The sequence below is a fragment of the Podarcis erhardii genome (assembly GCF_964252035.2).
Source record: "Podarcis erhardii genome assembly, chromosome: 3".
Lineage (NCBI taxonomy): Eukaryota > Metazoa > Chordata > Lepidosauria > Squamata > Lacertidae > Podarcis > Podarcis erhardii.
In genome coordinates, this window is record NC_138507.1 from 107,023,623 (window position 1) to 107,041,740 (window position 18,118).

The 18,118-nt window shown below is 41.6% G+C and overlaps 1 protein-coding gene across 3 annotated transcripts in view; it reads left to right on the forward strand.

Annotated features, from left to right (window-relative positions):
• The window catches only part of NPHP1 (nephrocystin 1), a 33,662-nt gene extending 15,803 nt beyond the window's left edge, over positions 1–17,859 (forward strand). Inside the window, exons 15-20 of one of the 3 annotated variants that reach the window (XM_081854701.1) lie at positions 8,873–8,949; positions 9,493–9,592; positions 10,740–10,852; positions 14,902–14,975; positions 16,195–16,239; positions 17,372–17,859. In XM_081854701.1, coding sequence (XP_081710827.1) covers positions 8,873–8,949; positions 9,493–9,592; positions 10,740–10,852; positions 14,902–14,975; positions 16,195–16,239; positions 17,372–17,650 — 688 coding nt within the window. In that variant the 3' untranslated portion in view covers positions 17,651–17,859. The remainder of the gene's footprint in view (positions 1–8,872; positions 8,950–9,492; positions 9,593–10,739; positions 10,853–14,901; positions 14,976–16,194; positions 16,240–17,371) is intronic. The other 2 variants (XM_081854700.1, XM_081854702.1) reach the window with 2 other exon arrangements.
• Positions 17,860–18,118: the final 259 nt, after the last annotated feature.

The following is an 18,118-nucleotide window of genomic DNA, read 5'->3' on the forward strand; positions in this document are numbered from 1 at the left end:
TCAAAGTTGTATGGCAGCTGCTTCACCTCCTAAGCATTTCGAATTCATATTCTTTATTATGGTGGTCCACACACCAATCCTGAATGCTAGTTTGCACTTGCTCCTGTTTAACATACAGGGAACTGAGGATGAGAGAAATGCTTTTCCAAAACACCCCTTTTCCCACCGCAGGCCACCATTCCCCTTTCTCTCCCCCCTCCCCCCGTCCTGAGCCACTCCAGGGAGAGCTGTAAATGATGTATTGGTGGAACAGATGAAGCTGGAGGAGGGTCAACCGCCCCTCTTCCCAAACACACAATTGGAAGTGTTTTCTGCTCCCACATTGGGGCTCTCTGGATGCTGGCCATGGTGACGAATCTCCTGGCTCTCACTCCTATCCTGCTGCTATTTCCCTAGTGCCTGCCAATACTTCCCCATAAAGCTAAAGCTTAAAGGAATTAAGTATAGCAGATAACGATTCAGTTTAACAGTATTCATTTCACAATAATACTACATTGCTTTATATCAGAAGCACATAATTGCAAATGCATCTGCAACATTTTCCAGATTTCACATTCTTTGCCAACAGAAACAATTTTTTTTTGCCATGGGGGTGGGGGGTGGGAATTCTAGCAAGAGGAAATCTGAATTCCAACAGGCAATTACATCAGGATCACAATATTAGTGAGATTTACTCAACGCCTTGGCTAATGCTCTCAACTGACTATCTGTTGCATCTTCAACTAAGGAGGGGGAACCTGTGGCCCTCCAGATGTCATTCAGCTCCCATCAGTCCAAGAAAGTGTGGCCAATGGTTGGAGATGATGGGAATTGTAGTCTTAACAGTTAGAAGACTACAAGACAGTGTTAGAAACAGATAAAGCTAGGAGTTAAATGGCCCCTTAAACCTAGGTTGTGGGCACAACAACGGAATGTCTCGGTGCGCTTTTTATAACAAGAATACAAAGCTGAAAATGAGTGAACTGCACCTAAAATATTATGTTCATTTTTCCCAGGGTCCAGTCCTTCCCCTGCCCACCTCTCTAATATTCTTAAAAGAGTTTCTTCTCCAGTCTTCAGAGTAGCTGGAAGTGGGGAGGCAGAAAAAGGTTCTCCTTTCCTTCCACTCTGCAGTTTTAATCTGAAATCTTAGGCGCAGTTCTGTGCCCAGAGTTCAGAAACTGCTCATGCTAATGAAATTCCCTAGAATGCGCCTAGAACAATGGGAGTTTTGAACACTGGCTGCAGATTCCCCATCCCTTGCTGAAACCTGCACTCAAATCTCCCACTGGGTTCAATGGGACTCCCAAGTAAGTGTGATAGGAGCAGAGCCTTGAAAGTTACAAATTTACACATTCATCTCTTTCTTCCTCCAAAGTTCATTAAGGCCAGCTTTAGTGATGTTTACTTAATATAGCATTACATATGCCACCTTTTTTTTTAAAAAAAAGAAAACCCTTTTCTATGCAAGGCAAGGCAGGACCAAAACTGACTAATGCTAATTAACGTCTTTTGCCACCCAAGCATTCTTGCCATTTCTGCATTCCAGGGGCTCGGCTCACAGAGGCTGTCCTTGAGAGGAACATTTCTGATCATACCACAGATCCTTGAGCTGGGTTTGGATACTGCCCCAAGGCTGACTCATTGCTAGGCTTGTACTACATAGCCTGGGTGTCTCATAGCCTGGGTGAATACTGAAACTCGATGTCATGTGATGTGTATGCAGCCTGTTAACTTGCCCCAAGACTGCTAAGCTTGTTAAACAAGTCTCACCCCCTAAATGATTTAAAAATGTGCTTGGTTTATTTTCAAAACTTGAAGTGGGCCCAGATTTTCTTTTCTTTAAAAAAACAACAACTTGCTTGTGGACTTCCTTTATGACTGTTTTAGCCGTCCTTTCTAGTATCATTTCCACAGTCCTGAATAAAGCCTTCTTTAGCTTTGGCAAAGGGACTAAAATAATCTGATGGCGTGCCCCCCCCCCGTATTTTATGCTTAATACAGTTATTATAATTATTTAATTGCTTTAAAATATTTACCGTTTTCCAGCTTCACAAGGAAGGCTGCTCCTTTTTTTTTTTTTTTTTGGAAGCTGCCTTATACCAAGCCATTGAGCCATCTATGAAATTTTATTAAGACTTTTCATAACACAATAGAAAACAAACCAATCTAAACAAAAACAAAACAGCAACAACAAAAAGAAAGAGATAGAAGAATGCAAAGTCCTTCCTCCAGGTATATCTTAACTTTTGTCCCCGACAGAAAAAGGTTAGCCCTCCCAGCTCTCACCTGGGAGTTTCCCATTCTTCCCCCAGCCTCTTGCCCTGGAAGACCACCCCTTCCCTGCAAGGAAGGCTGTTCCTGAGAGTCCTTTCTACACGGTTTTTTATGTGCAGCTTTACGCATTTTACAGTTTGGACATTTTCCCTGAGGATCATAATCCTATGGCAGAGATTGCCTTTCCCCCAAGCTGGTTGCACTGTGTTGTGTAATGAGGGGGAGGGGGGCAGAATGTGATTCTTATCCTAGCAAGCACAACAGTAGAAGGCTGTTGTGATGGCATTGTGCTCTGCAGCTGTCTTGGGCTCATATAACTGGACACTGTCTGTGCCTTGAATTGTGAGGAGTGGGCGACACATCCCTCCCCACACCTCCCCTTCATAGCATCGTCATTTTCTTCCGGTTTTCCTCCCAAGAGCTGGAGTGTTTGTGCAGCACTTAAGAATCATAATTCAATGCACTTGTCTCCCAAAACAAGATTGCCCCACAAAGCAAGACTACCCATATCCATTGTGTGGAAATTCCACTAGTGGTACAGGATGGGAGTACATATAGTCACCTGGTACCTAGTAAGCAAGGGGCGCGGGTGGCACTGTGGGTTAAACCACAGAGCCTAGGACTTGCCGATCAGAAGGTCGGCAGTTTGAATCCCCGTGATGGAGTGAGCTCCCGTTGCTCGGTCCCAGCTCCTACCAACCTAGCAGTTTGAAAGCACGTTAAAGTACAAGTAGATAAATAGGTACTACTCTGGCAGGAAGGTAAATGGCGTTTCTGTGCGCTGCTCTGGTTCGCCAGAAGCGGCTTAGTCATGCTGGCCACATGACCCGGAAGCTGTATGCCGGCTCCCTCGGCCAGTAAAGCGAGATGAGCACTGCAACCCCAGAGTTGGTTACGACTGGACGACTGGTCAGGGGTCCTTTTACCTTTACCTTACCTAATGGCGCTTAATAAGCAATAATCTATGTAATATAAATGGGGGGGTGTCTATTTTTCATGGTGTGTGGAGACCTTTACCACAGGTGGGGAGCTGAGGTTAGGCCTTGCCCACATTGGACCCATGACAAATGGGGCTTGCAACTGAAGTCCCAGCTCTGTGCTGCAATGAAATCCCACTTTTTGAGTCGCCTGCAAAACAATATGTACTGTATCAAAAAACTCACAATCTCAGTCTTCAGTAGGCAGCATTGTTACCTACAAAATGAAATGTAGGGCTGCACAATAGTGGGGAAAGAACCTAATATATGGTAGAAAAAAAGTTTTGTTTTTAGAATATTAGATACATATCTCTTCTTATAATTCACCAGTGGCATAATAGTTACTTATAGAATCTGGTCCAACCCCTGGCAATTCAGGAATCTCAACATGCAGTCCCTCATCCAGTTTGAAACCCTACCGGACCCAGCTTAGCTTTGCAAATGTGTTAGTCATATTATTGCTCTTTGTGTATCTTGGGTAATTTTTGCTACAACAATAAGAAACCTGCAGCCAGAATCATTAGCCCTTTAGAGGAGAGGGCAGAACTGGAATGTAAAACATTTTTGCATTGCTGAACTCCTCTTTCTCTGAATTCCAAGTTTGTATCGTTTCCGCTGAAATGATATGATGTGCTTATGAAGCTACACTTGCGGCCAGATTACCAAGTTGCAGCTACTGTGTGTGATGACTGGCACACAGTGAGGTGAACACCCATTTTCACATTGTGGCTTCTCTCAAATCCCCTGTTGAAAGTTGGCAAGAACAGAGAGGATGGGCAAGATGTTTCATTTGCATTCATCACTAAGGCTTAGGGAACCAGTATACCAGTACAGGAATTTCCACAAAGCATGTAATTCATGTCCGTCACTTCCAGACAGGAAATCATGTTGAATCAACCAATTCTTCAGTATTTTACTTGACGAGAACAGTAGCCAAATTGAAACAACGCAAATTATAAGGTGCTGCCTGGCCAAATGATGAAAAGTTTTAAAAATATCTCATTCTATCCAGAGAGAGGTTAATTAATATTGAGCTGTTGTCGTTTGTATTTTTATTTCCACCCTTCCTCCAAGGACATGAGGGCAATGTCCTCACAACAACCCCGTGAAGTAGGTCAGCCTGATAAATAGTGAGTGGTTCAAGTGCACTCACCATGCTTTGCGACTGAACAGAGATTTGAGCACTTATATTATTGTCCTAAGTTGGATGAATCCCTAGCCGGAATTAAGATTGCGGGAAGAAATATCAACAACCTCAGATACGCAGATGACACAACATTGATGGCAGAAAGTGAGGAGGAATTAAAGAACCTTTTAATGAGGGTGAAAGAGGAGAGCACAAAATATGGTTTGAAGCTCAACATCAAAAAAAACGAAGATCATGGCCACTGGTCCCATCACCTCCTGGCAAACAGAAGGGGAAGAAATGGAGGCAGTGAGATATTTTACTTTCTTGGGCTCCATGATCACTGCAGATGGTGACAGCAGCTGTGAAATTAAAAGACGCCTGCTTCTTGGGAGAAAAGCAATGACAAACCTAGACAGCATCTTGAAAGAGCAGAGTCATCACCTTGCCAACAAAGGTCCATATAGTTAAAGCTATGGTTTTCCCAGTAGTGATGGTTGGAAGTGAGAGCTGAACCATAAAGAAGGCTGATTGCCGAAGAATTGATGCTTTTGAATTATGGTGCTGGAGGAGACTCTTGAGAGTCCCATGGACTGCAAGAAGATCAAACCTCTCCATTCTTAAGGACATCAGCCCTGAGTGCTCACTGGAAGGACAGATCCTGAAGCTGAGACTCCAATACTTTGGCCACCTCACGAGAAGAGAAGACTCCCTGGAAAAGACCCTGATGTTGGGAAAGATGGAGGGCACAAGGAGAAGGGGATGACAGAGGACGAGATGGTTGGACAGTGTTGTCGAAGCTACCAGCATGAGTTTGACCAAACTGCAGGAAGCAGTGGAAGACAGGAGGGCCTGGCGTGCTCTGGTCCATGGGGTCACGAAGAGTTGGACATGACTAAACGACTAAACAACAAACAAAAGTTCAGTTCTATAGCTACTATACCAACCTATTCCTCCTGCCCTTGAACTGTGCACCATCTGGTCATTATAGAACAACTGTTTAGAAACTTGTGCCTGAGCTTTGATTTTTATTTCTTCTTCCCTCCCTGTCCCTTTCCCCTTGTATTAATCATATACAGCCCATCTCACTGGGTTGCCCCAGCCACTCTGGGAGGCTTCCAGCAAAATATAAAAACACAGTAAAACATCAAACATTAAAAGCTTCCATATACAGGGCTGCCTTCAGATGTCTTCTAAGAGTCATAGAAGCATCCAAGGCAGCTTATGTCAACAATTCAATAAAAGCAGCAAGTAAAATATTAAAATAGAAACAGGAAGCAGCAGATAATACAAAAACATCAGGAAGTCAGAGAGAAAAACAAGCCCAAATCAACCATCCTGTAGGGGCAAAGGCTAAAATTTAAGCAAGGACCATTTTGTGGTGGCAGCTTAATTTGAAGGAGACCTCCACTTTATAGCCCAGTATCTACTGTAGGATACACGACAAAGCCCAGAAAAGTGGTACATACTCTGTTTTAAGGACCAAGTTAAATAATGTTTTGGCAGGCATCGGGCTCATTTTTGCATTTGTTGTTGTTATTGTTTAGTCATTTAGTCATGTCCGACTCTTTGTGACCCCATGGACCAGAGCACGCCAGGCACTCCTGTCTTCCACTGCCTCCCGCAGTTTGGTCAAACTCATGCTGGTAGCTTCGAGAACACTATCCAACCATCTCGTCCTCTGTCATCCCCTTCTCCTTGTGCCCTCCATCTTTCCCAACATCAGGGTCTTTTCCAGGGAGTCTTCTCTTCTCGTGAGGTGGCCAAAGTATTGGAGCCTCAGCTTCAGGATCTGTCCTTCCAGTGAGTACTCAGGGCTGATTTCCTTCAGAATGGATAGGTTTGATCTTCTTGCATTCGATGGGACTCTCAAGTGTCTCCTCCAACACCATAATTCAAAAGCATCAATTCTTCAGTGATCAGCCTTCTTTATGGTCCAGCTCTCACTTCCATACATCACTATTGCATTTGTAAATACAGGCAAATAAGTGGTGCAAATGGGTGAAATATCTCTGATTTGCAAATTCAATCATGCATGTTCATCATCTGATTTATACAGAGACAAGTAATGATTTGCATGTGTGAATGAGCCATCACAGATCTAATGTCACATTCAGAACTTTCCTGTTGCCTCAAACCCGACACTCTTCAGTGCAGTCTTTTCACACATTCAACTGCAAGTCATTGAGTGATGAGAAATAAAGGGATGTATATATGTGTGCATGAAAACGATCCAGCAATGCTGGGAATAAATGTGGGTTATCTGTCTTTCAGATTATTTTTGCTGCAAAAGAGCAACATCTCAAACTATTCTAAATTGGAGGGGCCCTGGCTGAGTGTCCATATGATGCTTCTGAACTTGGAAGCCAGCCCAGTGTGTCTTTAGGATGTTCTGTTCATCCATATCTAGAAACTCAAAGCTAAAGGATTCCTTTGTCATAATTTGACTGCCTTTTATCTGTAATTATGTGATCCCTGGAAAGATACAAAATTGGCACAGGGTCGTTTCTGGGCATTCTGTGCAGGTTGGATGAAAAACCAAGAGGAGGGAGCAGATGAGTCACTTCCGCATGGAGAAGTGAATTGTACAACAGCACCAGAGGTGAACAGGTCAGGACGGAATTCAAAACAGTAAATTTAGCACCAGTGGTTCCTGCCTTAAATGACATTTGTGAGTGCGCCCAGTGTGTATCTTTGACCCCAGAGAAGCTTTTCAGGTAATTTACCCGATGATAACTTGAGAGCCACAACCCAGAGAATTGTACAAGTGTCTGCATGCCCAAAACTTTTAGTTTCCCACAGGGTGGATTTGATTTAAATCAAACCGATTTAAATCACGATTTAAATCACTAGTCAGTAAGACTTGATTTAAATCATTTTTTTTAACAGAAACACTCATTCTTGCTGGTATAATCTTAATATTTCAACCAGATGAAGGTTTCATTTTTGGAATGATAAATATTTAGAGTAGTTTTTTTCAGTTATATCAAAAATGACTGATTTGGTTATACTATTAAAAATACATGGACAGATACATGACATTATTGTGAGGTTTAATATGTTAACTGTTTATATTTGGACTACTTTTCTGTTGTACTTTTCTTAATAACAATTTAAACAATTTATTTAACTAAAACAGTAACATTATAGCACATGTATCCATGCTTGTTAACCGATGTGGTTCAACAGTTTTTTAAAAAATCAAAAACTTAAAACAAATCCTTATTTCCTGATGGAATAGCTTTTGGACTATAATGTAACTTAAATAGAAAACTATCTTTAGAAAGATTTTTCCTCCAAAAGCATTTTATTTTTAAAATCCAATTTAAATTTAAAAAATCCGATTTATTTATTTATTTATTTTTTAGGCATTGATTTTTATCCACTCTGGTTTCCCAAATGATAACCCTTCATGAACTACTTTTGAAATATATGAATATTTCCAGAGTGGCTTGTGATACACCTGGAGCGAGCAATTGTAATGTATAAAAGCAAAGCGTTCTGTTGAGCAAAAGCAAGTTGTGGTGAGTGGGTCTTAAGCAGCATTCTCAGTCATTGCAACCTTGCAGTGGTATGGATAGTAGAAATACTTTGTTTTAAAAGGGGAAGGAATTCACCCCAAATTATTAGGATTTGCCTACCAACCTAGCAGTTCGAAAGCACCCCCGGGTGCAAGTAGATAAATAGGGACCGCTTACTAGCGGGAAGGTAAACGGCGTTCCGTGTGCTGCGCTGGCTTGCCAGATGCAGCTTGTCATGCTGGCCACGTGACCCGGAAGTGTCTTCGGACAGCGCTGGCCCCCGGCCTCTTAAGCGAGACGGGCGCGCAACCCCAGAGTCGGACACGACTGGCCCGTATGGGCAGGGGTACCTTTACCTTTACCTTTACTCACACAGGTGGGATTCATAAACCGCCAAATAACACGTGAAAATGATTTATTGGATGCTGTTTTTATAGGTTAATATACCTATCAACCTCTGGGATTGCCTGGTTTGATGGTCTTTTATTGGGTCATCTTTCATAGGACAGCATCCAGTAATTAGTTTCCATATATTATCAGAAAGTTCACAATGCCTGTTTTGAGTGGGTTTGTGCACACTTTTGGTACAAAAGGTGACATATATCTCTATCTGTCTCTCCATCTGACCCATTTCTACAACTGACAGGAGGGTCATGCCACTGGGGGCCCTACTGCTTTACAAAGTACAGATTCGCAAGGTGAAGAATTTCTAAAGGCTTATAAAAATAGAACTCTGCGCTATTTAGGGAAGACATATTTTTATGGAACCTTCAATGGATGCATATCAAATCGAGCTGTTATGATTTTTTTTTTTTTTTTTGCACTAGGTATTTTGTTGTTGTTGCCTTCGTTCAGAAAAGGCAAAATACAAAAACGGGTGATTTGCATAAAATACCTTTTGCAGCTTCAGGAAAAGGCACATATTTCTTTACTTTCGTTTTTCACCCATGTCAGAAAAGAACGCAGGTGTCTGTGTTTTGTGTATTTTTCAGAATGTATGAGCTGCTTTTGAATGGTGGGACTCCCTACGAAAAGGGCATTGAAGTAGACCCGTCGATTTTGAGAAGAGGTAGAGCCTATCTTGTCCCTTATCTGAAACTAAAAACTATTTTGTATGCCCTATCGCCAGAAATCGTCCGTTATTTTATTATTTATGAAACGCATGATGTTGCATAAGCACTGCACAAGTTTGAAACACAAATGAAACAGGCACGTCCATGCCAATCTAAGGAAAGGAATTATAAATAAGCAGTGTTAAAAGTGCCATTGTGTGCCTGTGGAAACTCTGATTGCCAGATGGAAACATGGCTGTCTAAGCCAAAGAGGAAAAGGAGGGTTTTAAGACATTTTTTTTTAAAAGGAAGAAGTGTGATGGGTGTTGGAATAATTAGAATTTTAACTGCAAAGGGGAGGGTGAAAAGTATGACTTAATGTTTCTGATTTGGTCCTACTCATTAAAGTGAGCCACAGAGATCAGAATGAGAACAGGTAGAGATAAACAGATGGAAAAAGTGCTGGAAGCAGAATGAATGAGTTACGTATTTGAGAACATTTAAAAGTAACCCAAGTACTGATAATGTTTGATTCTCTGCTTTATATCTTTTTACTAAAGCCAGTGGCAGTGTTTTCCATAACATGATAACACTGAGGAAGCAGCCTCAACTTCTAGTGAAACTGAGGTCATTAAGCACCAACTCCAGAGCAATATTGAAGTAAGTGAGCAAAGTTTGCAGTTTTCTTATGATGCTTACATTGTTGTGTAGCTTTCGTTGAGGTGTAGCTTTCTCTCATACATGAAACAAGTGTTTTTGCTGTATAATTTAAAAAAATTAGGTCCAAACTTGCAGTAAAGCTCTGTTATGAATGTGACAGGCTTCTATCAACTATCAAATATTAAAGACTAATGCATTTCAGCTGCCAGCCTTTCTAAATACTATTGCATGTCAACTATCTAATGCAAGGCACCGGAGGAGAAAGAACAGTGTATCCCAAATGGTGAAATAAAAGAGGAGATAGTAAATTGTAGTTTGAAGTAACATAGTGCAATATGGAAACATTTCAATCAAAGGAAAAGTGCCCCCAGTTTGCAGATTTTAATGTTTCTTTAGAAAATGCAAGGGTTTCTTCCCTCCACCCTGTCCCGATGGGAGAGAATAGGAAATGCCTCTTCAAAGAAAATTTGAAAATAGAAATCTGATTATTATTTTTTACTTAATGGTGCCTGCCTAGAAACATAGGAGTTGACCTATGTCCTAGAGGAGGGAGAAAGGTTGTTTTCTGCTGCTCCAGAGAAGCGGACACGGAGCAATGGTTCCAAACTACAAGAAAGAAGATTCCACCTAAACATTAGGAAGAACTTCCTGACAGTAAGAGCTGTTCGACAGTGGAATTTGCTGCCAAGGAGTGTGGTGGAGTCTCCTTCTTTGGAAGTCTTTAAGCAGAGGCTTGACAACCATATGTCTGGAGTGCTCTGATGGTGTTTCCTGCTTGGCAGGGGGTTGGACTCAGTGGCCCTTGTGGTCTCTTCCAACTCTTCTATGATTCTATGACCCAAATTAATTTTACACAAAAGAAAAAAGTATAGAAGGTAAAATTAATGCCCCTTAAAGTGTTGGACCTTTTAGTATGTTGTGTAATATACCCTAGAAACAGAGAATATGGTGGTTAGGGCTTGAGTCACAAAACTGCAATTTAATCCAAGAAGATTAAAGCGGTAGTTCACAGTTGGTCAGAATAAAGTCCATCTTAATACTACTGCATTCAGAAATCTTGCATGTTAAGATGTGCTAAGATATTTCAGGAGTAATTTTTACTGACAACTTTGTTTTTATTTGCTTTTTTTTAAAAAAACAACAACAGTCTGCTACCAGAAGTATTAATTGGCAGCATGAGCTATATACACCTTTTATTATTTTATCGTCAGATTCTTGGTGATGTGCTCCTCCGGGACAGACCAAACATGCAAAATGCAGGTAAGGAAGTCTGGTAATGTTTGGGTCGAAAAAGCAGCAGCTGCTTTCTGTGCTTGCCATGTGTGTGAGAGAGGTGTCAAGTAATTTCTTCTTTTGTAAAGCAGGAGAGGGCCAACTTCAGTTTGCCATAGTCTGCTCCACCAGTGCCACCCCCTCCAAAAACCCCCTGGTCCAGCACTTCATGTAAATGAATGCATTCTCAGGAACTCTGAAACAGTTAAGGAAGTGGCCCTCAACCCTGCGCTCTTCATTAAGAGCAGAGGTAAAAGGTAAAGGTAAAGGGACCCCTGACCATTAGGTCCAGTCGTGGCCGACTCTGGGGTTGCGGTGCTCATCTCGCTTTATTGGCCGAGGGAGCTGGCGTACAGCTTCTGGGTCATGTGGCCAGCATGACTAAGCCACTTCTGGTGAACCAGAGCAGCACACGGAAACGCTGTTTAGCTTCCCACCGGAGCGGTACCTATTTATCTACTTGCACTTCGACATGCTTTCGAACTGCTGGGTTGGCAGGAGCTGGGACCGAGCAACGGAAGCTCACCCCGTCGTGGGGGTTCGAACCGCCAACCTTCTGATCGGCAAGTCCTTGCTCTGTGGTTTAACCCACAGCGCCACCCGCGTCCCAAGAGCAGAGGTAGTTATTGCAAAAATGCCCTACCCGGCACTGCAGTTCGTTTGCAAGAAATCCAAAAATTAGCAGGGGTTATGTGTTCAGCTAGAATCTGTGTTCTCTCTGTCACTCTCCTAAAAATGCTTCAGGTACAAGGGCACTACAGTGGCTCAGTTGTGGATGTGATGCTAAGCCAAACCGTGGCTAAGTGTGCAGGTACTTGTCATAAAAACTGCAGTCACTTTGCTCCTCTGGTTAACACGCTACTCTGGGCTGGGCCCTGGTTTGGCTTAGTGTTATGTCACACATGGTTTGGCTTGTGGTTTGTCACACTCCAGGCAATCTGAACGGTAAGCCAAGAACAAACCTTGCCTAAATCTTGTGGTTTTCTGGTGTGTGACAAACCACAAGCCTAGGTTCAGACATAGCACTAAACCAAACCAGGAAATGTGGCAGCGGCTGGGCTAGGAGAACAAAGAGCCATAATTCTTTGTGTGAATACCTGTATCCTCGTGTGTTCATGCTTGGCCATGGTTTCGCTGAGTCTCATGCATGAACCTGGCCAGTGTTTCCCAGCCAGTCTGGGTATATTTAAACAGCATGGGAATGACATTGTTCTGTCAGCAGCAGTTAAAGCACATCCCTGCACATTAAGTCAACATGTCCCTGACAATTCCCAGACATTTTCCTATGCTTATGTCTTACAAATACATTTTTAGTGAAGTGAATTAAGGATGCAGCTATAACAAGTGTTTCCACTGGAAATTAGCAGTGCATCTTCCATGGAATCATGTGATCATGATATGGATTTCTGATTGTGCCTTGATCTTTCCCTGTTTTTTTTTTTTTTAAAGGTATTGTGTAAACTTCATGTTTTAAATCTTAACAGGAATCCTCATTTAAAGAATAACGTGGAACTAATTATTTTTTCTGCTTTTTATAATTCAACCCGTTAAGAAAGGTGTAGTTAAAAGTCCTGAGACAAGGGAATGCATGGCCTACCTCAAAAACATTTATTTTCCCTCCTTAACCTACCTCCTGTTTGTCAAAGAAACATGTTTGTTTCTACTCAGGGAGAACAGGCTTCCTCCAGAGTTGTGTTTTTGCACTTTTGCATCTTACGACTCCATTCTTCCTATTGTAACATGCATACTACTTGCTGTGCCAGTGTCACCTATGTTGTGACAAAGGAGTGCTAGGTGTTGGGGTGGAAATCAGTCTGGGTTTATGACAGGATTTGGTGGCTTCTGGAATGCGCACTGAACTCCTCACACAGCGACAGCCAGGTTTTGGTGGAGAGGGTGTCTTCCCTGAACGAAAGAAAGTGGTGGATCAGTGTCTGGTGGGGAAACAAGGCTCTGAGAAAATGCTTTCTGAAAACTGGTTTTAGAAAATCCATCAAATTCATGGATGAGCAGAGATTGGTCCCATCCTGTCTGGTTCTTTGTCAGTGCTTGGAAGTGTAAAATACCTAATTGGTTGCAGTTCTTAAGTGTAAATTTCCTGCGGTTGGAACCTTTGCGTAGAAAACCAGCAACTTAAAATGCCTGCTTAAAAGCTCTGGACAATATTTGCACTCTTTCCCAGTTTATACCACATATTGTGTAGCTCACAGCATCTGGTATAGGCGACAACCGTTTTAGGAGCATCTGATATTTGCGTGACCGTGCACACACACATCACGCCGAACTCGGAAGTGTATTTATTTATTTCATATAATTTATATACTGATGGATTGTAAAAAAACAACAACCCTCCAAGTGGTTTACAAAGTAATAAAACAATAAAAGCTAGAAAAAATCTCAAGCATGCTTTAAAACACACAAAATTTAAAATACTAAAACAGATTAAAGCTACTTCAACTTAAAAAAATTTATGACGCACATACAAGTGGAAACCAGCATTTCAAAATGAACTGAATGCTTTTACATGGCTGTTATTTGCAATGATTCTGACCCACTTTAACCTTTCAACTGCCAGTGTTGGAGGGCCAGTTCACAATATGGGGGCCAGCCAGTTCACAGCTTTACATTTTGTACAGGAGTATAAGTTTTTGAATAAAAAACTCTTGTATCTCAGGAAGGGGAGATGCACATAGAATTGATACATGACACTCTTAACCCCCCCCCCCAACATTCAGAAATGGTAACCCATCCCAATTGTTTCTACCAGACACAGGAGTGATACAAGAGCGCATGGCTATTGTCCTCATATCATACTTAGGGGATTTTTAGAAGCAAGCAACCTAAATAAATTTTCATACACACACACATACATACATACATACATACAAACAATGAGCTCTACTCATGACCATAGAACTTACAGGCTGCCATAAATAAAACATGGCTCTTTGCAGAAGCTTATAGTCTAAATTAAACATTGTAGAAGTGCGTTCTGCCGCTACAGGTAATCCACAAAATTCCATCAGGTCTCAATTCTTATATTGACTTTAGTTCCTTCTTATAATTTCTTACCACTCTTTTTAATATTATTCTTGTTATTCCTTACAAACCTTAGCAACCCCGCCCTTTTTTTGAACTAAAAAAATTTCACCTTACAGTATAAAAACCTGTGATTGGAAACACCCTATATCAGTCTTTAACATCAGCAGTCAGGAGCGCTTCAGCCCTGTTTTTGAGTTTCTGCCCTGTTTTTGAGTTTGTTTGAAACCTAAACAGCTTATCTCATATTCCTTTTTAAGTTCTTCTTAAAACCTTTTTGTAAAGGCAATACTAGAGTTTTTACAACCGAGTCCTCAATTTCTTATTACTACTGCTTTGTTCTCTTAAATAGGGCTGTGTTTAAAACTTGTCATTGAGGTTTTCATACCTTTTTTGTAAACTCAAGGAAGCGTTTCAGCCCTGCTCTTGAGTTTGTTTGATATCACTTCAAAATCATTTAGGTCTATAATTTCTTTATTTCCTTCTGAGGAAACTGATTAGTTCAGTGAAACGAGTTTTGTAGCCGGCATCTCATTAAGTCTTTGTTTAATTCTAGGTTAATTTTTCCTTATTTTTTTTTATTTTTGTTATTTACTTTAATTCTATAGTCAATTACTTCTCATTTCAGGGATTTTCATGGCAATTTCTTTTGTTTTGTGTAATTTCTTGGTTCTGCGACTGTCTTTTTTTCCACTGGCTACAGGTAATCCAGTCTTTGTGATTTAAAATACTGCTTTGGCTATTCCCCACCCCCACCCCAGGATATTATTTTTGTGGGCAGCTCAACCACATTCTCCCTGTTTCTCCACATTCTAGACAGCATTTGTGTGTGTGTGTGTGTGTGTGTGTGTGTGTTCTAAAAACTGTCTTCAGTGGATGTTCAGAATCATGAAAGGCCAAAGCTGCCGTTCACATTCTCCCGTGAATTGTTTCTTCCTCACATAAAATGCTGCTAAAGCTTTCCCAAATAACAAACACCTTTTCAATCTCCTTTGCAGATTTGATTGGCAATCCAGTTTTGGCAACTTTCCCCAAACTCATGGAGCAGCCTGATCTCATGGATGCGCTCAGGGTGCGTGAAACGTATTGCATCACAAATCCAAAAGGACAGCTTTGAAAGCCTCTTTCTTTCCGGCATGGGAGGATTGAACGCTTTTGCACGCCTCGATCCCACTGTTGTTTTAAACAGCTGCTCTGACGATGCTAAGCTTAGGTCAATAATGTGCTGAAAGCAAAGCAAACAGATATAGAAGTGAAATGCCCAAAGTCTTTGGAAAGAGGTGGCTTAGGAAGGGCTGGAATGCAGCAAAAGGGTGTGGTGGTGTGTTGAAAGAAAAATTCCGAGAAGTTTGACTTTCCTACAGTCATAATGGAAGGAGTGATTTCTGCCAACATCTCTGGTCATCTAACATGATTACGAATCCTCTGGGGAAAAGCTAGAAGGCCAGATCCTGTTTAGCTTCGTGGGGGCGGGAAACAGATTAAGGGAACAGATTTAGTGGTATTCAGATATATATTTTTTAAAATGTGTTAGAAAAGGGGTCTCCAGCCTGATCCCTGCATTAGAATAACCAAAAAGAAAAGGATAAATGGCTTAGATCCAGACTTTGCTGCTGCTGGACGAAAGGGAGGTCACTTCTGCTGATTCCCTTCTTCCCCCTACAGCTTCCAGCACTCTCCCAAAATCTGCTTTAGAGGGCTGGAAAATCTTCTAGAAAGATGGTGGGGCTACAGAGGGAGGGGAAGTCAACAAAAATGGCTTCTTCTGCTACTGAGAAGCCGCTACTGGATCAACCCTCTACTATTGCTAGAAGGAGGCTTTCTATATGATGCCAAAGGTTTGATTCAGACTCTATTATCCTCAGAGTAGAAGAACCACTGGAATCAGTGGGACATAACTTTGTCATGTCTAATGCAAATCCCATGCATTTCACTGGGTTTGCTTGAAGGATAATTGAGTTTGAATCCAATCAATTGGGTTTAACCTGCCCCCAACTTTGACTTGGGTTATACATTGAAAATCACCCTCAACACCCCCCTCCACTTTGAGAAGCGTTCAGTTGGGCAGAAACCACCCATTCACCTCCTTCCTTGGAGATTTTCAAAGGAAAGTCACAAAGGCAGCTCCAAGGCATAGCTTCCATCTCTGAGCGGTTGTGATTCATAATGATTTTCTCATGTGCATCTCTCTCCACAATCCTTTTATTCTGCCACTCTTTGCTTGCATACGAAGTGTCTCAAAACTTTGTGCAGAGCCTCAGAGTTATTCATTCATTCATTCATTCATTTAGAGTGCCTGGGCAGAGAAGGAAAGCACGCTGAAGAGATCTGAGAAGGTAAGGAAATAAAATCACTTTCTTCTGCACACAAAATAGGTTTTATGCATAATTATATATTGAACCTAGACAGCATCCTAAAAAACAGAGAAATCACCTTGCCAGCAAAGGTCTGTATAGTTAAAGCTATGGTTTTCTCAGTAGTGATGTATGGAAGTGAGAGCTGGACCATAAAGAAGGCTGATCGCCGAAGAATTGATGCTTTTGAATTATGGTGCTGGAGGAGACTCTTGAGAGTCCCATGGACTGCAAGAAGATCAAACCTATCCATTCTGAAGGAAATCAGCCCTGAGTGCTCACTGGAAGGACAGATCCTGAAGCTGAGGCTCCAATACTTTGGCCACCGCATGAGAAGAGAAGACTCCCTGGAAAAGACCCTGATGTTGGGAAAGATGGAGGGCACAAGGAGAAGGGGACGACAGAGGACGAGATGTTTGGACAGTGTTCTCGAAGCTACCAGCATGAGTTTGACCAAACTGCGGGAGGCAGTGGAAGACAGGAGTGCCTGGCGTGCTCTGGTCCATGAGGTCATGAAGAGTCGGACATGACTGAACTACTAACAACAACAACAACAACAACAAAGGATCTTTCTCATTGGATTTTGTGCCAAGCAAAGTGTTGCTGCCCAACTCTGTCTGCTGTGCACAGGATAGGGCAGTAGCTGTGGCCCAAGCCTGAGTTTGTTTCTTAGTGGCTAGGGCACAAGGTGAGATCAAGCTGGCCATCCAAATCTGATGCATCTATCAACCCTAGAGCCTCAGTTTAAAATTGAAGGAGCAAATTTGCATGCAGCAGCTGTCAACTGTTGCGGCGCGGTGAGGGTTCAAGGTGAACCATTTTGACATCACAACAGCTTATCTGAAGGCTGGGTTTAAGGAGCACTCATTTATCTTTCTCTGTTTAGCTGTTTTTAGTTGGCTTTGCTGGTGCTTTAAAGAATTGGTTTTCCATTTTACTGATGACTTTTATAAATCTATCTGTCTTACTTGCAGCAGTTACAACGTGATTGGTGGGGGAGGGGGACAGACAAGGCTGCATCAGCATGAGGTGACTCGTGGCAATTCCAGCGCAAGAAAATAAATCTAATTTAAGGAAGAGTAACACGTTTCATTTATTTCCTCCTCCTCTTTAGAGAGATCGGGAATTTTTGAAGTCTGTATTCGTCCTGGTGTACCACGATTCTGTCTTCCCCCTTCTCCAGTCTGTGTTCCTCCCAGAGTACAAGTGGGCAGAAGAAGAATCTGAAGGCACTCGCTGGCGGATGATTGCCGACTTCTTGAAGAAAAACCGAGAAAGGGATGGCGCTCTGTCCTCTCTGCTGTCATCAGAAGGCCTTCACAAAGCCTTTGATGTCGCAGAAATAGCATATGATTTTCTTGGAGAGGCTAGGAAGAATAATCCTTTAGTATGAATGGACCTCTTCCAATCGCCATGCCAATGCAAATCAATTAAACATAATTGATGTTCTGGCCAAAAAAGTCATAGTTTTATATTTGTATATCATTTTTATAAATACAATGTATTAGTATTCTGCCTTTTTGTATTCAGATATGTTGACTTTGGCTACTTTGGTGTTTTTTTAAAAGAAAAAATAAAGTCTGTAAACATATATTTTTTAAACTTTGATAAAACTTTTCTGTATCGTTTTTTACTGGGTTTCCTCAGGACAATGAATCCTATTGTTCGTTCTGGCATTTGTGTAACAGCAAATGTTGCTGTATTGTACTTACTTGCGGAATGTTACTACTAATCTTTGATATTTTACAAGAAAAGCAGAAAATGTCATAAAATTCTAACTTGTAAATCTGAAAAAACCTGGACCCATTTCATCTTGATGTAAATGTAAGCATCGATTCTATCATGAGTTTTGCTTTGAACA